Source organism: Mirounga leonina, unplaced genomic scaffold (genome assembly GCF_011800145.1).
Source record: "Mirounga leonina isolate KUSES-001 unplaced genomic scaffold, KU_Mleo_1.0 Mir_268, whole genome shotgun sequence".
Lineage (NCBI taxonomy): Eukaryota > Metazoa > Chordata > Mammalia > Carnivora > Phocidae > Mirounga > Mirounga leonina.
Window position 1 is genome coordinate 9,202,159 of NW_023270649.1, and position 22,418 is coordinate 9,224,576.

The 22,418-nt window shown below is 44.4% G+C and overlaps 1 protein-coding gene across 1 annotated transcript in view; it reads left to right on the top strand.

Moving 5' to 3' along the window:
• Positions 1–22,418, top strand: part of FRMPD4 (FERM and PDZ domain containing 4) — a 197,043-nt gene that overhangs the window by 129,856 nt on the left and 44,769 nt on the right. The window contains exon 5 of the mRNA XM_035029706.1: positions 18,839–18,884. Coding sequence (XP_034885597.1) covers positions 18,839–18,884 — 46 coding nt within the window. The remainder of the gene's footprint in view (positions 1–18,838; positions 18,885–22,418) is intronic.

Consider the following 22,418-nt stretch of genomic DNA (forward strand, 5'->3'; position numbering starts at 1 on the left):
AGTCTGGATTTTATTCTACGAGAGAGAGGGAACCGCTGGAGGGTTTTCAGCAGTGGAGTAAAATAATCTAGCTTGCATTTTACAATTTCACTCTGGCTGCACTGTGTGGTGAATGGAATATGGGAGACACGAGTGGAAACGGAGAAGCCATTAGAAGGTCTTGAAAAAGTCCAGGTAAGAAATAACAGCTAGAGACCTGGCCCAAAGGAGTCCTTGAGAGTCATAAAAGCTGTGTCATAGAGGAAGAATTGATTGGTAGGACTTGGTGACATATTTGATGCGGAGATTGGGAGACAAGAAAGAATGGAGGGAACTCCCGAATTTCTAGCTTCAGCTGTGGGTGAATGATGGTGCCAGGCAATGAGCTAAGCCAACGGGAGCTGGTGGAAGTCATTTAGGTGAGTGAGTAAGTTGAAGTTGCTCAGAGTTCTGTGCTCTTACGTCAACAAAGTCTGCACTGGAGACCAACTCATCATGGTTTTCAGATAAACTACGTGGACTTGCATAGGAATCATCACATGGGTTTAACTCTCAGTTGAATGAGCGCCTTTGACTTAAGATCACGAACAATCAATCTTTTCTCTGCCGACATTTGGAGCGATTGTGTCATCGGGCCACAAAGAAATGGCCAGAGTGATCTGGTTTAGGCAGATATGCCTGTAATTGTGTGGCCTTGTCTTTAGACTTGACAGAGTTTGTGTATAATTTACATTATGCATAAGCATGAGCTAATTTTGAGCTTCATCTTTTGAAAAAAACATTTCAGACCATTGATTAAAATCTTTCAGTTGTGAATTATATATGTACCCACACACACTATGCAGAGAGCATCTTTGATGACATACAGTATAGGATTCAAAATAGTTGTGGGGTCCTTGTCACCATAACATTTGTCTCTGACAGCCGTGGGAGACCCACTCACTAACATTTCTCCGGTCCTGATTGGAAATCATGGAGATTCTAGAATTGTGCTTAGCCATAGACTGGCCAGGAGTAGCTCTGAGGCCTCCAAACATAACAAGAGACTGCCCACATCTGGCTCATCTTCCCATCTAGGCAGCTGGGAGGGCAGTAAGGGGTTTCCCTTGGTGGCCTCACTATACTCCTCGGGTGGAATGGAATTTTAAGCCCCATGGTATCTCCACCCACATCTTCTTAAGCGGCAGACCCAGCCCAGGTTAGAAGTTGGAAGCTGAAGGATGACCCTGCTAGCCACGTTTCAAATTCAAGCTCAGACTACCATGCACACATAATTATTTTCTGGAGATCTATATGGAGGACTTTTGTTTCCCCCTTCTTTAAATGAATAGCAGTTCCTCTACATGGAGAAACTGCACGTGAATAAGAGCAAAGCATGTGAAGAGTGACTTATTGACTATGCAAATGAACAACTTCACCTGTTCTGTTCAGACTTCCCCCCCCCCAAGAGTTTTATAGGGCATATGTTTAAAGACCTATTTATATGATACATTACATGAGTTTCAAAGGAGCTATTAATGTCTCATTTGGGCGAAGAAGATGCATTTTTTAAAAGAAATCCTAATATGTGTTTGTATAATCGTGTCTCCTGGTACTTTTAATGTTGGTACTCTTCATCAAATATGAAAAATAAGACTACCATCTTCTGAAAATAATATTCACATAGCAATAGTTTGTTACCTATTTTATATTTCCTGCTAATCCCTTACCATTGTTTCCAGTGTGTTATGATTCACTCAGATCTTGTTGGATTTTATTTCAAACTGTTTTTCTATGCATGTTATTTTGTATTAAGCAATAGGTAATTTTGAAAACTTGCTCTTTAACCCAGTTTTTATATTCGCCTTTTCTTATCTCCTCACCACCCTATAGGGCTTTTTTTTCTATTTTATGAAGCTGAATATTGATCCTCCTTGGACATTACTGAAACTCAAGAGAAAAAATAGTATAAGAGACAAAAATAAAATTTTAAAATATAAAAATTTTAAAATATAAAAATCATGTTTTTAAGATTGTTACATACATTTTGACTTGTATCCTTTTGAGTTGTCTCTGGGTATGGACATGGGTTGTGTCTGAGTATGGACATGCTTCCATTTGGTGGCAGGAGTGAAAAATCCAGGATGATTACAAGTAGAAATCACCAACCACACCCTCTGTTCTTAATGGCCTTGAAAGTGGAAAAGGGCAGTTGTTCTGCTGAAATTCTAATCTCTTACTATATTGGGGATATATGGGGAAATGATGTAAGCCGTGTCCTTAGGTTCTATAGGAAGGAAGCTGTTTCACTACTTATGTTTGTTTGCTGTTTGTTTTTAACCCCAGTGGATATCTGCTTTGGAAAAGTAATCTTCAGGGGCGCCTGGGTGGCTCAGCCAGTTAAGCGTCTGCCTTCGGCTCAGGTCATGATCCCGGGGTCCTGGGATCGAGTCCTGCATCGGGCTCCTTGCTCGGCAAGGAGCCTGCTTCTCCCTCTGCCTGCCTCTCCCCCTCCTTGTGCTGTTTCTCTCTGACAAATAAATAAAATCTTTAAAAGGAAAAAAGAAAAAAGTAATCTTCATATGATTCTTCATGTAGTAATTAGATAGCTTTTGAGAGTGAAACACTTTTTTTTATATCATCAGCCCAAATGTAGACCATAAGCCGTATTAATACAAAGCAGAAAGGTCTCAGAATTCATTTGCAAGGTTAGTGCAGTCCAAGGTCATGTTCAAAGCAGTTATTTCCCAATAGACAGGAAAACAAGATTTCTCTCTGCCTTGCCAAAGATTAATTTATAAATAGTTTTCTTAGGGGGCGCCTGGGTGGCTCAGTCGTTGGGCGTCTGCCTTCAGCTCAGGTCATGATCCCAGGGTCCTGGGATCGAGCCCCGCATCGGGCTCTCTGTTCGGCGGGGAGACTGCTTCTCCCTCTCCCACTCTGCCTGCTTGTGTTCCCTCTCTCACTGTCTCTCTCTGTCAAATAAATAAATAAAATCTTTAAAAAAAAATAGTTTTCTTAGGTTGAGGCTAAATTCAGACGTGGCAGGCACACTTCAAAAATTTAGTGTAAATCCCACAACTTCTTTCCATCAGTGAAATATTATCATGGTTGACTGAAAATCTGTCAACTTTTAGAGGGGATTAGGGCATTGCTAGGTTTTCTGAGAGGGTGTTGAGGGTGTTGTTTCTGGATAGCTGTTTGAGCTTTGTACCTATGCTTCCTTAACCTGATTTCTCCTCCTAGCGGGAAGGTGCAGTCTGTCTTGCAGCTGTTTCCAAGTACTCTCTGTATGTGCCATCTTAGAATTACAGCTTCTTCATCGGCGTCACCTCTCTTCCTTGCCAACGTTAAAAATAGTATTTCTCTCTTTTACATGTGCCCCGTTAACTGACACGCACATGAAAGTTACCAGCTGGAACAAGAGTTCAGAGACTACCATTGCCTTGTTAATATTCAAGCGCAAGTTCACCCCCCTTAGAGCTCCTCGTGGTTCCAGCTCCAATGCATGGAGATTGGGAGTTAGTGGCTATGATCGTTAACTCTAGGAACACCTGCGAGCCCCAGCTACTTCTGGCACCGGAACAGCCTTATCCACGGTTCCATTTCATGAACTCCATCAGTGCCTTTCACCTTTTCATTCTTGGACACCATTCAATTGTGAGCCTCTGGACACAGGTTTCCTCTAAATCTTCCTCATATCTCCCTTCCTCGTTGCCCTTTCTGCCTCTTTAGTTTAAGTCATCATTTCCCCTCACCTGGAATATGGCAAGAGCTTCATCACTGAGTCACCTTCTCCCCATGCCCCTGACATTTGCCTTCTCTGTGGGCTGAGTGAACCTTTAGAAAAATAAAGCTGATTGTCCATTTGCTTTCTGATGCACAGGATAATTTCTACCAGTTATTTCTCATTCGGTAATGACTCCGCTACTGAAGGGTGGTTCTCATCAGGATTTTTTCCATCAACTGGGTCTTCCTTACCTCTCCCTAGTCTTGCTTTCCAGTTTTTTCTCCCTCAAGAGCCACTCACCCATCTTGTGTCCTAGTTACACTTGGAAATGCACTATTCCCTAACCAGCCCCAAAGCATTCCTGCCTATGGAACTGTTTTCACCGGGACGTGTGGGTGGCTCAGTTTGTTAAGCATCTGACTCTTGATTTTGGCTCAGGTCGTGATCTCAGGGTCGTGAGATCGAGCCCCGCATCGGGCTCTGAGCTGAGCATGGAGGTTGCTTAAAATCCTCCCTCTGCCCCTCCACGCCCTGCTCATGCTCTCTCTAAAAAAGAAGAAAAACTGTTTTCATCTTCGGTGTTCCTAGAAACTACTTTTGTCAAGCTCTTCCCCATCCATCAAGATCCAGCTCAAAAGCTGCCTTCTGGGTGGCTCTCCACTGAGTGTCCCCCTAGCTCCCACAAGTTTAGTTGTTCTTTCTCCGTTCTGTTTCCAAGACATCTGCAGTAGCTCTGCTTTATAGCTGCCAAACCCCGCCCTGCTGGGTGAACTGCACAGATCCAGCAGATCGTGAACCTCTCTGCACCACAGTGTAGTTAACTACCAAATGGAGAACTTGATACTTAATTGTCACTAGCATTGTGGAAATATAAAGAAACAATATGAGAACATGCTTTGGGGCCTGTAAGATAAATGCAACATGTATCTTTATTAGGCAGCTGTCATGGGTAAAACTTTGGGGTGTGGGCGCTCTGAATGCAGATAATGACTACCATGGAAGGAGGGAAAGAATATTGGGGTGCATAGCCTGGGTGGGATTCCTGGCTCCCCCTCAAATGAGCAGTGTGGCCTTGGACAAGATGCTTAGTTAGCCTCTGAAGAGAGCCTGTTTTCTGATGTGGAGGCAGAAATAATGAAAAACACCTTGCAGAGTTATTTTAAAGGTTTGAGATGATGAGGGTCAAGCAGCCTGAGCCAGGCCTGATGCAGTCAGTGATGAATAATGAACGGACGCCGACGGAGTGTGATGTCTTGAACTCGGCTGCTTTGCAGTGTTCCCTGTCATTTCCTACATGGGCCATACTGGCTGGGACACATGCCACAGGCAGGACGCAGTGTTATGTGACTGGGCAAGGCCTGAGAAAGTGTTTGTCACACCCAGGAGACTAGGTCCCATCCTAGGAGGCTGCCGACCTGGACAAGTGTCAGGGTCCTGCTTTAGAAACCTACCTTGCCGATCAGCACACTCCCAGGCTTCTCCAAGTCACAGGTGAGAACAAATCTAGAGCATCTCGTCATCTCCTGCAGGAGTGGTCGAGCCTCAGAACCTCAGGGATGGTGAGCTGAGACAGAAGCACGAAGACTGTGCAGCGTGCCTGGTCAGGGAAGAACGATTCTTTATGTTGCAGTGAAATGAGCAACTCTATCACTGGACTACACTCTCCTCTGTATCTTCTACAATGCTCTCCCTCTGGGCTCTTGAGACAGGCATTAAGGATAATAAAAACGATAGTGGTTGAAATGAGAACAACAAAGACATATGGGTCAGGGTCGTGTGCAATACATCTCTCATACCTTATCCCTGCTTAATCCTGTCACTCGTGACCCAGATTCTGCCCCAGGGTGAGCCTGTGACTGAGTTTGTAGCAAGGACCTTCCTGCAGCAGGACAGCAAGAGTGGACAAGCTTTGGTAAATGAGGTTTTTTTGTTGTTTTTTTTTACACTTCTGGCACCTGGGTTCAAAGTATTTTTGTCTTCAGAGCCTCTGTACCTTCATCTCTAAATGGGAAATAATAACACTTAATTCCTAATTTACCTGGAGGGAGTACATGAGAAATATTGGGCACGAAGTGCTTTACACTGTCCCCAGCATACAGTAGACATGAAATAAATGCTCGCTTGTACCAGTACTTCGTCTCAGAATGTTGCCAGTTGGGCCCACACAGATCTTGACCATCTCTCATTCCTATCCACACTGGAACCGTGTGTGCGGTAGCCTTCTCATAAAACCGATCCAAGCCATGTGACTCCAGGTAGCCAAGCAACCCGTTTCTCTCTTTTCCCAATTTGTTCCCTCTTTTCGTTAAGGAGAGTCAGTCTTTCCTCCCACCTGCCCCTGCAGAGCTGTCTCTGAATGTTGAAAGGTTGCCATGGACACCAGTAGGTTTGAAGGCAGATGGGGTAATCTGGGAAGACTTGAAGGGAGTGATTCTTGGAGAGTGGTCTGAAGAAAGAGGATGGGGTATCATTTGTTATCAAAGAAAACGTTTCAGGCAGTTTTAGGTAAATAACATTGAACCAAGCGGGTTGGTTAATGTAGGGGACTGAAAGAGTAAGCAGCACTGGGTCTCTGGGAGAAACCCATGTAATTGGAGATTCCATCCAGTTTCCGCATCTTTGGGATGAGAACACAAATGGCCGGAGGTATAAGGGGCTCGCTCAGGCCCGCTGCCAGCCGGCTAAGGCATCCCCTGCTCAATGCCCAAGTCCTTGATGATTCCACAGATTGGCAACCACAGGCGAGCAGGGATGATTTTGTGTTTTGTTCACTGATGTATCCATAAAGCCTAGAAGAGTCTTTGATGCATAGCAGAGGCTTGTCAAATGTGTGTTCAATGAATTCCAGTGGTTTTTAAAGGTGAAATGTAAGTAAAGATAAGTGGAGAGCTACTAGGGATGTCCTCTACTGGGAGGAAGAGATTAAGAATCCTACTAGAGATAAGATGCAGTTGGAAATCATTATAGTGTTTTGCGAAGGAAGTGATATGATCAACATAATAGCTCAGGAAAATGGTTCAAATTGCTTCCAAATAGACCAGAGAGAAAGGAGACAGGAGGCATTCCACTTCTTGATAAAAAAGCTATTTTTTTTCCAAATATGCTGATGAAGTGAATGAATTTAAAGCCCAATCCCTGTGTTGGTTGTCTGAAAGCCCTAAGCGTCTCATTATCATCTCACCTGGTGACGTTGAATACATCCGTGGAGTCCAAGATCGGAATTTAATTTCTCTCACTACGAATGGCAACACGCTGACTGAATTCAGCCCTGCCTTCCGAAATGTTCTCTTTAAAACAAGAATTGTACTTAATGGCCTTTGCGTGCACCTGTCCTAGAGCATGAGTATCAGTGTCTGCCCTTGGGACCGGGCATTTATAGTCGCCTGCAGAAGATACTCTTGGTGCATGCTAAAACACCGAACACAGTGTTGGGAGTGAAGGCAATAGCCGTGTCAACAAGATGGAGAGGATTCTTTTAGCAAAATGGACATAAAATCTAAATATTTCCTGGGCAAGAGCCGGGGGCAGGGATGAAATCTCACAGACACTCAGCGTCCTCCATAGCCACGTGGCTAAGTAGATGAAGTTTATTAAAGCAAACGCAATGGCCAAGAAGTACTTCTCTCTATCACTTGCTTCCCTGAATTATTTTTTCTCCCTTTCCTCCCTCAATCCCTGTTCTCATCCACCCACTAGGATCTTTTTTTTTTTTTTTTGGCAGTCTTCAAGGAAAAATAATGAAAGGAAAAAAAACTGGGAATTTACATAATACCTTTCTGCCAAGATACTAAAAGCATTTCAGCCATCTATAATTTGTCCTCCTCCCAACAATCCCCTGAACATGCCTGTTATTATTATTACTGTTATTATTTCCAATTTGTGGGCACATCGCTTGCTGCTGAGACTTTTGGCCAACAGCACCTCATTTCTTGAACAATGTTCGCCCCCCGGCTTATGTATAAAAAAGGCTTCAACTGCCGCCTCCCATTTGCCACTGTGCCATGTAGTGCATTACAGTCTCTGGCCTTCTGTTTAATTTTATCGTTTAAAAATATATTAAGCCCCTGTATTGTGAGCGCACTGCAGGACTGGTGAACAGAAGGTGCCGTAAGCCCTGAAAGAGGGCAGAATCGCACGTAAAATTCCTCTGAACTAAGAGAAAGGGAAAGCGACTGTCAAGGCAAATTGATTTAAATTGCATAACAATGTGATTTTTGATTTTTGATTTTTTTTAAAGAATCAACTCGGGTTGTGAACTATTCTTTCTAACAGCTTCAGCTTGGCAGATGACACTGCCTGTCTCCTTCTGATCTCTCCCAGTCTTTCAGGCTCCAAATTTGTATTAGCTTCCAATTTTTTAATGTTTCCAGCTCCCTGAATTTTTCTCGTCATTTCGTATGCTCCACGACAGCAGGGCCTCCGTGGGAATGACCCTGAAATGGCACGAGCCACTTCCAAATGGTCTCTTTTAATGGCCCCAACCATCAGTCCCTTCCTTGGCCCGCTACCTAATTTATTTTTACCATGGAGAGATGTTATGCAGCAGACCAGATGTTGAATGTGACATTTTCCCCCCTCTTTCTTCTCCTCGTACTCATATTCAGTGTTCCATCAAATTCTCATTCTTCTCTTTATAGAAGATCTGCCCTACTGTTGGATTGGGGGCCGTATTGCTTCACAACAAATAACCACAAGGTCTCAGTGGCTTGTGACAACAAACATTTTCTTTTTTATGACTGTGGTAATATCACATAGCATTACATTTGCCATTTTCACCACTTCTACGTGTACAACTCAGAGACATTAATTACACTCAGAGTGTTGTATGACCATCACCGCTGCCTATTTCCAAATAATTGTTCGTCACCCCAAACAGAAACTCCGTACCCATTCACCAAAACGTCTCCATCCCACCTTCCTCCTAGTCCTCCTCCCCCTCCCCCGCCCCCCGCCCCGGTAACCTTGAATCTACCTTCTGGCTCTATGAATCTGCCTAGTCCAGATATTTCATAAGTGGAATCTTACGATATTTGTCCTTTTGTGTCTAGAAATAAGCATTTTTTTCTCATGCATCTGAAAACTGGTTGGGGTGGTTCTGCTGATCTTGGCCAGGCTTGCCCGAAAGCTGCAGATGAGGGGCAGGTCCACTGCACGGGTGTCTCATCCTCCTTGGGCCAAGGAGCTGGCTGGGGTACGGTCTGTACCTGCTCATACGGAGCAGGTGTGGACAAGCAGGAACACACAAGGCCTCCAAAAGTGTGGGCTCTGATCTGGCATGCTGTCACTTCTTTACCTCTTACCACAGCAAGTCATGGCCAAGCCCAAAGTCTCCGGTCAGGAATATAAATGCCACTGTAACTTTTCTGAGCCTCGTTTTCTTATCAGTAAAAATGGGATAATAGTTTTTCCTGTCTCTTAGAGCATTGTGATTATTACTACAATGTTCTACATTTGCCATGTGAAATAGCAAACAATATTATTGTCGTTCTTAAAATGTAAAGAGTAGAAAAGCAACCTAATCCAATAAAACTGTACTCTTTTATTTTATTTTTTAAAGATTTTATTTATTTATTTGACAGAGAGACACAGCTAGAGAGGGAACACAAGCAGGGGGAGTGGGAGAGGGAGAAGCAGGCTTCCTGTGGAGCAGGGAGGCCAATGTGGGGCTCGATCCCAGGACCCTGGGATCATGACCTGAGCCGAAGGCAGGTGCTTAACGAATGAGCTACCCAGGTGCCCCAAAACTTTACTTTTTAAAAAATTTTTTTTTTAACTTTACTTTTCATTGAGGACTGGAAGTTAAAGCTAGAAGAGGATGCCGGATAGCTTCATGGAAATTCAGAATGAGATTTAGAATTGCACACTAAGGCCTACTGGAATTTGATGAACCAATAGCAATCTTTTTGTCCATTGGTTTTCTTATTTGTTTTTAGCAGTAGAATCCTTTCTTCAACAGACACCTTCAACAGACACAATCCAGTGAGTAAAGCCCTGGAGAGTTTCTGGTTGAAAATGCACAGCAGGGGCACCTGGGTGGCTCCATCAGTTAAGCAACTGCCCTCAACTCAGGTCATGATCTCTGGGTTCTGGGATCGAGCCCCGCATCAGGCTCCCCATTCATCGGGGAATCTGCTTCTCCCTCTCCCTTTACCCCTCCCCCTGCTTGTGCACCCTCCCTCTCAAATGAATAAAAACTCTTAAAAAGATTAATTTAAAAAAAAAGAAGAAGAAGAAAACACACAGCATGCCCAGGACTCTTCCTACTGGCCTGTGGCCCTGTCTCAGAAGGGTTGCGTGGAGCACCGTTTAAAATCTGTGGGATTCCCGGGGCGCCTGGGTGGCTCAGTCGTTAAGCATCTGCCTTCGGCTCAGGTCATGATCCCAGGGTCCTGGGATCGAGCCCCACATCGGGCTCCCTGCTCAGAGGGAAGCCTCCTTCTCCTTCTCCCACTCCCCCTGTTTGTGTTCCCTCTCTCGCTATGTCTCTCTCTGTCAAATAAATAAATAAAATCTTAAAAAAAAAAAAAAAGAACTATTAAAATAAAATCTGTAGGATTCCCAATAATTTTGATACAGTTTGTAGTATTTAGTTGGATGAGTTGAATGTTGTACACTCATACCTTTTTGCACCCCTCTCTAAGACGACAGAGCTTTAACTATGTATAAGTAACTTTAGGACATTCCTGGAGCTCAGTCAGACACCAAGAGGAGTAGAAGAATAAGGTTGAGGAAGGCTAGTAGAGTTCGTCATATTAAAGAGCTAGCCATGTCACAGGACCACGAAGGAATGGCACAGTCAAATAAAACACTGTCTTCACCTGAACACGTGCATACCCAGTGACCTATCAGCCCTACTCCTAGGTACATGCCAAACAGAAGTGTGTACGTTTTTTCACCAGAGGACATCTACAAGAATAATAATAGCAATACCATCTTGCAGCTCCAATTTGAAAACCACCCAAATGCCCATCAATTGGTAAACTGTTCTGTGGTGTTAGAAGTCAGGATAATGAATGGGGTACCCGGGTGGCGCACTCAGTTAAGCGCTGGACTCTTGGTTTCGGCTCAGGTTGTGTTCTCAGGGACATGAGATCGAGCCCTACAACGGGTTCTGCGCTGGATGAGGAGCCTGCTTAAGGTTCTTCTCTCCCTCCCCCTCTGCCCCTCCCCCACTCCTCTCTTTCTCTCTCTCTCTCTCTCTCTCTCTCTCTTTAAAAAATAGAAAGGAATAAAGAAAGAAAAGAACAGAAAAACGAAGTCAGGATAGTGATTATTCCTGAGGGGTATGTCTGATACAGCCCAGGGTCTCTCAGTCTGGGCACTACTGACACTTTTGGCTGAAAATTGTTTGTTTTAGGGGGCTGTGCAGTGCACTGTAGGACACTGTCCTCTACCTACTAGATGCCAGTGGCATCCCCGTTGTTGTGACAGCCATCAGTGTCGCCAGTCATTGCCAAATGCGCTCTGTGGCGCAGAATCGTTCCCTGTTGAGAACCATCAATGTATCTCAAATGCCTGGCACTACTAGATACTCAGTAAATACTTATCAAAGGAGTGAATGAGGTGAGAGCTACTTAGTATCATACATGTGTATAAAACAATTTAATTTTTATCTCAAGAGCTCCAGCTGTCCTTTAGGAATCTTAAATCTAAGTACCGGTTTCATCCATTAGTTAAAGGTAAGTAGTAGTTCAAAGGTGAAAGACAACATTCATTCAGCTGAAAATAAATTAAATAGGCAAAAAATTTAGGTCAGACCAAAAACAAACATCACATGCAAATGAAACTCTCTTGACAGCAGTTCCCACATTCTGAGCGCCTAACCTGAAATTTCACTGCAAAGGTTTAAAAAGTACAGTAAAATAAAGTGCTTGAAATGAGCCGATTTCATTTAAATGTTAATTTTGATAATCACTGCATCATTTATGTGATTTTAACCTAATGACCTAATATTTTTCACAAAGAAAAGCACAGCCTAAGCCTTAACGACATTCATTAAAATGTGAATTCGATTTTGCAAAGAATTGTGGTTTCTCCCTAGGTTTGTATTTATAGTCCTTGGCTGTATATAAGTATTTAATTCTAAACCTAAAATTACAACGTACTTTAATCCTTGCTCTGCAAAGTTCAAATACCTACCCAACAATATGCTGCCAATTGTGCCCTCAAAATTCTTCTTTGTAGTGAAGCACTTTTAGTCCAAGACTCTGGTAGGAACTTTTTCTCTCTCCTGAGTGTATTAGAGCATCTTTGTCCCTGCTTCCACCTCTGTTTGTAGGACGGACATTTTGTATTTCAATGTGAGTCCATGTCACGGTATTCTGTGGAGCCATTAAATTGGACCCTGTCTTTTCTTTGATAAGGGAGACATGTTCAATTTCAAAATCATTTGACCCCTTTGATGACTGTTTTTTAAAAATATAGTTTTTTTTCTTTTTTAAGATTTTTATTTATTGGAAGAGAGTGAGAAAGCGCATGTGTGTGCGGGGTGGGGGGTGGGGGGGCAGAGGGAGAAAGAATCCCAAGCAGACTCTGCTCTGAGCGCAGAGGCCAACATGGGGCTCCATCTCACAACCACTGAGATCATGACCTGAGCCGAAACCAAGAGTCGGACGCCTAACCGGCTGAGCCACCCAGGTGCCCCTAAAAACATAGTTTTCAAAGTCCTTATGGACAGATGGTTTTCCAGTTTTCTATTGCTGCCCAACAAATGTAAGGGCTTAATAAAATAATTAATTAATTAATAACTAATAAATACATAAAATAAATAATAAAATAATTTCTTCTCTGTCGTGCTCTGCGGGTTGACCGGACTCATCCACATGGTTCTCGCTGGTATCTCTCTTGTCACTGCTGTTCAGAACCAGCTAGAGCTGTAGCCACATGCAGGCTTGTTTGGGCTGCACATCCCAGGTGGCTCATCCCAGCAGTTCATTCCTGCGTTCTTGTCTGGACCTGGGCAGCCGACAGAGGTGCAGCTGGCCAGGCGAGTCCCCCTCTCTCCACGGGGCTTCTCCACATGGCCAGCTTCCTCACAACATGGTGGTCGCACGGTTGTTGGCTTTCCTACCTGGTAGGTGGCTTCTCAGTGAGCATTCCAAGATACCCGTGGAATGGGTCTCTGCAAGGCTTCCTAGGATTCTTCTAACCGAGGCCTGGGAGTCATGCAGTGTCCCTTCCACACTATTTCTGTTTATCAAAAGTAAGTCACAGAACTTGCCCGGATTCAAGGGGAGGAGACTACGCAAGGTCTAGATACCAGAAGGTGTGGTTCATTGAGGTCCATCTTGGGGGGGCCTCTGTAGCTCAGATGGGAAAAGATGAACAGTTCAGTCATCTAGTTTTTCAGGGTGAGGTCGTTAACCTATTGCTTATTAAGGATCTTTTCTTAAATTCTCTCCATTTTTCCCACTGGCTACCAAACTGTTGGGGTTTTTTTGCTTGGCAGTATAACCCCTCTCTCAAGGGTTAAAATGGTACTGGGAGAGACACTGTAGAATTAGTGGCAGCCAGGCCGGTGCTCCTGGACAAGTGAACTCTTTGATCAACTCTTCTGTCTTAGCTGCCCTGATGACTATGGTGGCTTCATTATGTGCATTTTCTTTGTCAGCATCCCCTGAATATAACTGAGAAATGACAAATAATCCCATTCCTTGCAGTTATCAAAGTAAAGACACGGTTCAGCAACAATGTGTAGAGCGTTAATGTTTCCTAATGTCCATGACAGATCACACTTAGCCTTAATGTGTTGATCTGGTTTGAATGCTTAGCCATTTGCTAGCTGTTTCCATTCTCTTCCAGCTAATGGCTTCAGCACATGTTAGGAATCGATACAATGGATAATTAGTGTCTCTCTGCAGAGTGTTGGAAAGGTCAACTAGATGAAGCATTAAACCACCAATCTAAGTAGTCCTGTGGCAACTTTTCTAAAAGTGAAGGGCAGCATTATTTCCTCCGGCTTTGCCTGCAGTTGACTAGGCAGACAATGTTATGGCTGGTTCTCAGATCATAAAAATCTTAATGTTCTTTTCACATCTCCTGGTTCAGATAGAAAGAAAAAAATAAAAAGGAAGCCTAGGACTGCAGAAAGGCTCTTCTGAGCAAAGAGTCACTGGAGAAATGCTGTTATAATCATCTCTGATTTCCTTCATCAGCAGCTGTCCACCAGCCAAGAGTGTAAGGGCTGAGGTGCACGCAGTAGCTTGCAGAAAAGAATATTTTGCTAATCTCGCCGAAGAACTCTGAAGTACAAGAAGAAGAAAGAATCTGATGTTGTGTGTGCATTTACCTTAGAAGTGAGAGTTCCAATGCCCTTTCTCTGTGCCTTACCACCTTTCTTTTCAAATAAAAATACTGCACATCAGTCGCATCATGTTAGAATGTCATGTTACAGTTTACCAAATCCTTTCATATATAGCCCTAAATTACCTCTTTATTTTGCCTTCCCATAGCTGAACCTTTCAGCCTTCATAGATTGATTCCTTACTTCATTTTTGAAGTTTAAAACCTTATAGTTAATTTTTGGGGCTTTTTTTTTTTTAAGCAGGACTCTTGAATTTTGACATAAAATATCTTCCTATATATTTTAGTTATTTGGGCTTGGTTTTGTTTCGTTTTCCCAATCTCTGAGGAAATCTCAGGGCTCTTCAGAACTTTGTTACATCTGTATCAGTTTCTGAGTTGATCAGGGGATCTATTTAGTTGGTGCAGAAGGAAATATACAATAGTGCATGCCAATATGATTACATATTGCGACAATAAATTCGTGTAAATATGAAGTGAGAGAGGCAGTTTAGGAAAGATGCCAAGCTATGCTGCTCTAAGAAAAAGACGACACCGGCTTTAGCTGCATTGTTGGAAGAGATTTTAACACCGAAAGCCTCATTAGAATCCTAGCTCTTCCTCACATCACTTTGCTGGCTGCAACAAATTCACCGCCAGGGAAATTTACACATGGGATGTGTTGCCAAAGCGTGACCTGCAACCGCTGATGCCGGATGTCCCAAACATGTTTCAAGGGATCCCATCAAAAAGAGATAAGGGACTTCTGTTGAAGAATCAAAGGCAAATTTGATAGGAGCAGTTTAGGGGAGGTCAAACTCTATTTTCCTCTGCAGATCAGCACTGTGATTCAGGGATTTAAATGATGCTTTTAACAAACTCAACTATTTCAAAACTATTGGTACTGCACTTTGAAGCTATTCTTCAAAAGTAGAAGAGTCACCTGGAATTTATTATGAAATAATACTTCTCTACACATGCCCCTAAATGTATTTTTTAACATCCCTAGCTGTTTCAGACCTTCATAAAAGGAAGTTATCTGCTTACTGGAATGTGGCATCTTCCATTCTCCATTCTAATCTTTCTGTTGAAGCGATTTTAAAATGGCTTAGATCCACACACACCACCCCCACCCCCAGGATCTTAGGGTTAGGAATTCTAAGAGATCCAAAGCAGGTTTAGGGAAATTCTCCAGTCACTTGTACACTTGTAATCACAACAGCTTGTAATCCATAGTTTAAACATTCAATTGTTGTGTGAGAATCGAAACTCCCAGCTCCACAAAACGCCTTCCTTGCCCCTGTTCCATGCCTGGGAAGCCTGCAGTGGGCTAAGGGGCATTCCCCAAACTTCTTCTCTAGCTTTGGCTCCTTCCACATAGAAATGGGACCAGGACAGTGAGGTAAAAAGCAGGAGAGTTCTCACTTGATTGGCACCAACGTAATCTGGCATTGGTGTTTCCTCTATCTATGGAGGATAATGCAAGTTGACTCTTGGGCGCCTGGGTGGCTCAGTTGGTTGAGCAGCTGCCTTCGGCTCAGGTCATGATCCCAGGGTCCTGGGATCGAGCCCCATGAGCAAGGAGACTCCTTCTCCCTCTCCCTCTGCCCCTCCCCATGCTCATGCTCACTCCCTCTCTTTCAAATAAATAAAATCTTTAAAAAAGAAAAAGAAAGTTGACTCTTTCCCTTATGGGCATGTTTGTGGATTCCTGGAAGATTTCTCCAACTGCAGCTCCCTTGAGTCAGAGAGAACCCAGAGGATGGCTGGCTTCTCCATCTTTCTACCAAAGCTCTCCCACCCCTAGAGTGGCTCAGCTGAGCAAGATGCCTTTCTTCAATGACCCCAAGGTACCGTTTCTACTGCATCGTCCACATATTGGCCCCAGGAATTGCACACTTTAGGCCTGCCTCAGTGGGAGGGTAGGAATTTTGTAAATGTAGCCTCTGTTCTTTGGGCATATGTTGCTTCTACCAACCTCTCCCAGTTGCCTTTTGTTGTTGTTGTTTTTAATTAAGCAATGAGTCCAGCTCCGAGGTGCATAAGGGGTTAAAAGTCCCAAACTCTGGTTTTCAGTACCTCCTTGAAAGTCCTGCAGCACCTTGCTTTGGCGTGCAAAGCTGATTGGGATCTGTTGGCATGAAGCCTCAGCTGGATCCACCTCAGCTGGCTTGGCATCCTGTAACTTATGAACACACAGGGCTTCCTTGTTGTTGTTGTTGTTGTTGTTGTTGTTGTTTTACCCATCGTAGGATTGAGTGAGGAATCCTAACAGACCCAAAGCACTATGGAGTTCATTCTTCATGTCTGGCAGGGGTAATTAAGTACTTGTAGATGAAAGGAAACAGAAATAAAAGCCCATTCCCAGAGCTGATAATAGTTCTATTGAGATTTTTCCATCAATTCTTTTCTTTCTAACAGGATGGTGGGAGCCAGGATGGCACAGGGGAGTACCAGCCTCTGTCACCTTTACTCTTGGCTCAGCCACGACTGGCCCATCAGCATGTTTCTTGGTTCTGATCCTGCAGAGAGGAAATCCAATTGGCTCACTCCAACCCCTGGGTCCAATCAGCTCTGCCCTGAGCACAGATCCCTGGGCCCAGTGCCTGCTCCCGAGGGCCCTGGGGGCAGGCCTTGGGCAGAGCACGCCCACTACTATGGCTGCCATGTGCACAAAGGCTTCAGTCAACTGGGCTGTATCCCATCTCTCATCTGCTGGGCGTTCCTTGTTTCCCTCAAGCAAGGGGAACTCGAGTAAGAGCTGAGAAGCAGCACTTGTGTTGCTTTCTGAGTGTTTGTTTCTCTCATGCAGACATCTGTATGGCAACAGTGGGGGCTGGGGGATGGTGTTAGGTCCACCAAATGAGTGGTAGTTTGGTGCAGTGGATTGGCCCCAAAGAGTTGGGAGGCTGGTCCTCCATTGTCTTGGTGAGCAAATGAGGGATTACTTCAGAGGTCTCCAAGAGCCACCTCCCCTTCAGCAGTTCGTAAGATTGCTAACATACATCTACCCCCCATTTCTTCATCCTCTTCCAAATCATGAGTTTTTTATTAAACCATACGTGCAGAGAGTGGAATTCATCAAACTCATCCATTCAGGGTATAAACAATCATCATAGACCCATGGAAGGCCCCTCTTCTCTGATGTTGCTTATTTATATTCACACCCGCCCCTCTCTCCCCTGAGAGAAATCCTTTGGAACACGTTTAGTGTGTCCTTTAGTATGCGCGTGTGTTTTTGCACTTTTGCGAATGGTCTTCTGTTCTGTACCCTGTCTGGTTTCTTACCTTGCGTCTGAAGCACCATCCTCAGAGTTACCAGGCACAGCTAGGCTCCTGCCTCTTCCTGTCACATCCTTCCATGCTGTGCATCCACGCACGTCCGTGTCCACTGTCCTATAGCTGGATGCCCAGCTGCTCTCTAGCGCTTCACCCCCATACAGCCCTTAAAGGCCAGCGGCAGAATTTCTTTGTGATCTAAACCAGAGTGGAAAGCTGAGGTCATAGTGCATGTGACACTGAGCTTTGCCTAGTGATGCCACAATGCTCCGCCGAAGGGCTGCACCTGTCCACACACCCAGCAGCAATGCATGATCACTCCTTGTATCCACTTCACTCTGCCTTGGTTATACTGTTGCTCTGTTTCTCCATCTAATGGGAATGCTGGCTGCGTACTTCTTACTGGAGCTTTCTGCCCACCGTTGGCAACTGGGAACGCAGGGGAGCACACGGGCTGCTATTAACCACGTGCTGCTCCCTGCCGCCACCCAAAATTACCATCATCCGAGATGTTCTGGTACTTCTCTGAGTTTCTTGCGTTTTATTCCTCCCCTCTCTACTCTGTTGATTTCTGTCCTCCCCCACCACACTCCCCACCTCCCGGTCCACACCCAGCGCTGCCGTGGCCAGTGGCCCAACCCGGTCCAACCCAGCCTGACGGGAGGGCACCTAGCCCCAGTGCAAAGATTGCTAGAAATACGATCTGCCGTGGCTTCTTCCAGGAAATGGCCTTGAAACGGACTCCCTTTACTTTATTCATTTGGACAGAAAATCGCAAAAGCAGGTCATTCATTAAAACCTAGAGTAGGAAAAGTCAGCGTCTCCTCAACAAAGTGGCATCTGACCTTCCTTCTACTCAGGATGGAAAGGGAAGGAAGGAAAAGTATTATACCCACAGCATGATTTTCCCTGAGGGGTTGAGTTATTTGTCAGGATTGGGTTATTTGGGGGACATTAAATAAACCATGATATTGCCTTGGGGGACACCTATCGTGAACACGATTTCCCGGCGAGTGCCCATCTGAACTACTTAGCGCCCCAGCGTCCTGGGCGTTGTTACTGCGGACCCGGTGAGCTCCCTGGCGTGGGGAAGTGATGTTCGCGGGGTGCTATTTGCACACAAGAAACCCGCACTGGCAGTTCTCTTTCATGCTGCTGACCCTGAGCAGATATGGATGTTACGAATTTTTAAAAATCGATTCCCTTTCTAGAAAATTAAAATCAAAAGGGGGAGAATCAATGTGGAGGGTAGTGGAAAGTGCGGAGACTGATGGAGTCGAGGCTTCTCCACCAGTCGTTTCTCTGGGCGAGTGCTGATTTCAAAGGCGTGCTGTTCGGCCTCACAGATAATGCGCCCAACATAAACCGCATGGGAAGCTTTCAATCAGGCTGTTTGTTACACTGGGTGAACACTGGATTTTGGTTTTCTCTGAGGTCTGAAAGCCCATTTTTGAGCTTTTTGATTTACTCTGCCTGAGAGCCCCGGAAACATTCGCCAACACATCATGCATTGCATTTCAAAAGAACGCTGTCATGTAGAGTCCGGCCTCTGTGCATTTCATAAATATGTTTGTTTTTCTTCTCTTTCAGAAGCTGCAAAGAATCGATACTCCTCACTGTTATTCAGCCTTACCCTGTAAGTGTCTTGTGAGTGAAAGTGCCACTGTATGATCCCAGGATTCTAGCCTCCTCCTCCTCCCAGGCCGGGGAAACCGTGACAATGAGTAACAGCAGAGAAAAACAGCATGCACTCACAATATGAGTTCAGAAGTCTTCATTATTTGTATTTTATACACCATGATAGCAAAACCATTCATAGGAGAGAAAGGAAAATAACGCATTTTCTATATATCTTGAAAACTAGCTATTCAATCTGTGGGACTCACATCTGGAAATCAGACAAGACTCAAGACTTTCTTATGGTTTCTAGCTTAAGAATCACAAATGGAATGGGAATGTTTGATTGTAGGATGTTCTAGCATAATTCTTTTTCATATCCCCTTCTAATTGGTAGATATTTCAGGGAGACCTCCCCCCTTTAAAGGTGGCTATTAGAGGAAATACGGCTGTCAGAATTTGATTTAAGCGTACAATTCAATGATCTGTATAAAATTTACCAAAGTTTGCAGGCATCACCACGGTCCAGTTCGAGAACACTTCCTTCAGCCCCATGAGAACCCTCGTTCCCATTTACAGTAAATACCCCCTGCCTACCCTCAGACCCAGACAACTACTAACTGACCTTCTATTTCTGTAGATTTGCTGTTGCTTGTGAATTCCATACATCGGCAGTTGAACCCAAAAATAGCAAGAAATTCCTCCAGATCCCCCCCCAAAACATTTACCATCGGTACTTTGTGGCCTTTGCAGGGATTCATGGATATCCCACCTGTTTACGCTTCTGTTTTCTTCCCCGTGGAGTTGGAGGCTCTGCCAATGGTCGGTCTCCATCTCCTGACCAAACTCTTTCTCTCCCCTGTCCCAGCACTTCCCTCCTAAGCACTATGGTCTAAGCATTTCAGACAGGAAAAAAATATGTATTCAAGATTCCAATAAGATAACAAATAGAATTAACCAAGACAATAAATCATGCCATCCAGGATGTAACTATTTATAATAAAAGCTTAGTTGACCATTCACTGTTCCTTTTGGTCCCTCTCTGCCACAACTGCACACGCATGTCTGGATTTGAAAACCAAGGAGACAGCAGGATGTAAGAGAACCGAGATTTGAGATCTAGTTCCCAGCAATAGAACAGGTGACTCCCACACCCGCTCAGATTTCTGCACCTGCCTGAGAGGGTCACACTGACTCATGGGCAAGGGCTCCCCTGCTCTGCATCTCATGATTCTGTGATTCCTTCCAGAGAAAGTACAGCTACATTGTTTCTGTTAACCAGATTGTCACTCACACTCACTTCAAATCTATCCACACTTCCTCATTTCTTGACAGTGGACAAATAGGTTGGGTGAAGCCAATGGAAGTGTCTACAATAACCGAGTGGTTGGCCAACTACAAATTCCTAATGGAACTTCAAGTTCCCCTTGTGTTTCCTGAATTCTCTCTTCCCACTTTGTAACCTCTTAGACATGCGAGATCAGAACCATTGTATTCCAGGGGGTATAGCTCAGTGGTAGAGCATTTGACTGCAGAACGATTGTATTCCATACCAGGTTATTTTTGCAATGTGAGGTGATGTTTTACCCCATGCAGTAAAGTTGGAGAAAGAACAAGGAGTTTGGCATTTAAGTTAAGGGTTGTGTCTTATGGCTTTGCTTGCTGTTTTTGCCATTTGAGTGTGCGTGACTGGTTATTCATATGAATACTCATTATTATCAGTGAGTCGTGGAACTTCCTGTAATCGATCATCTGGAGCTTTCCAGGAACAAGTGTTGCATGTTCTTCTGGCCAACGGCTGCACCTCTGCGCCTTGCAGCAGTCTCTCCCTGCCTGGTCATTGTGGATGGAATCCTCGTCTTTGACTTTCCTTGACCAGCCCTACTTCCTGAAATGCCCACTACATACCCCACCCCACCTCCTCAGCCTAGCCAAACCGTTCTCACCTTCCAAGCCTCAGCACAAGCTCTAAATGCTATCTCAGGGTTTCTCACCGTCCCCACTGCTGACATTTGGCCTGGAGAACTCTACATTCTGTGGTGTCGTTCCATGGCCTATGGGATATTTAGTAGTATCTCTGGCCTCTACCCATTAGATGCTAGTGGTACCTTCTCCCCATATTGTGACAACCAAAAATGTCTCCAGGCATTGCCAGGGGTGCCTGGCGTCGGGGGGATTCCTTCCACTTGGGAACCACTGTCCCACCTAGAGTCTCCCCTCACTGATCCAGCCCAAAGTGGCTTTTTCCTCTGCAGTATGGGAATGGAAATGAAGGAATTGAAACCCCAAAGTGACTTAAATAGACAGATTAGACCCAGAGAGGAGAGAAGATGGGAGAAGAGGCTACATGTTCTTCCTTACATTTTTGTGTTTGGATTTTCCTACCGGCACATTGCTTTTTAAAAGACAAAACCTCCCTGAGTCCCACTTACTTGCTGAACATTTCTCTCAGCAGTCGGGATTGGCTTCCTGGAACAGATGACCCACCAGGCCAAAAGAACGTGTATAATTTCTACTTTTATTGCAGATAGTCAAAATTAGCATTTTAATTTATCCTGTAACTTGCCGGCCAGCATTTGTGATGTTGTATTTCTTCTGCCTAATAGGGTCCAGTCCAGACAGAGAGCCGATGTTTGCCCCTTCTTACCTCACTCCACACGGTCCCAGGGCACCCACAGTGAGCCCAGCTGTGGAAACTCCTGAGGCTTTTGAGAAGCCATTTTTAACAGGCTGCTGCCTTGTTTGTGAAGCATTCTAGATGGCTCTCCCCCTCCGCCATGTTTACTTTATTTCTTAGAGAAAAATTGTGGAAGCATAGAAGGAAATACACACAAAAGCAAAAAAATATGTGTCAGCACGTCTTTTCCTCAGAGACAAGCAGTGTAAACAATCGGCCTGTTTCCTTCCAGTCATTTGATAGATGCCTTGTCAGTAGTGGAGATCTTGGACATACAGTTTCTTCTGCTCCTTTCACTGAGTCTATCATAAGCATGGTTTCATACCATCGAGAATTCTTTGTAAGCATCGTATCCATGGCTGGAAAGCATTCTATCGAACCAGGATTTACTTAACCAGCACCCTTCATACTGACTTCAATGGTTTTTACTTCTGCATGCAACATCTTTGTGTAGAAGTCTTTATCTGTATCTAGTCAGTAGTTCCCCCATTCCATTACAATGGCATTCTAGAAAAGGAATTTCTGGATTTCTCACGAATTTTTTTTTTTTAAGATTTTATTTATTTGACAGAGCACAAGCAGAGGGAGAGAGAGGGAGAAGCAAGCTCCCCGCCGAGCAAGGAGCCCAATGCGGGGCTCGATCCCAGGACCCTGGGATCATGGCCCCGGGCCGAAGGCAGACGCTTAACTGACGGAGCCACCCAGGCGTCCCTGGATTTCTTATGAATTTTATTCCATCTTTTATACCATCTTCTTTCCTTGCACTGTTACTGTTTTTTATTACAGAGCTTTCTTGGCTAACTCCTTCCTCCTCTCCTTTGACTGCCTCCCACAGTTCCCAAATCTAGAACTTCCAGAACTTCCTAGTCTAAAGAC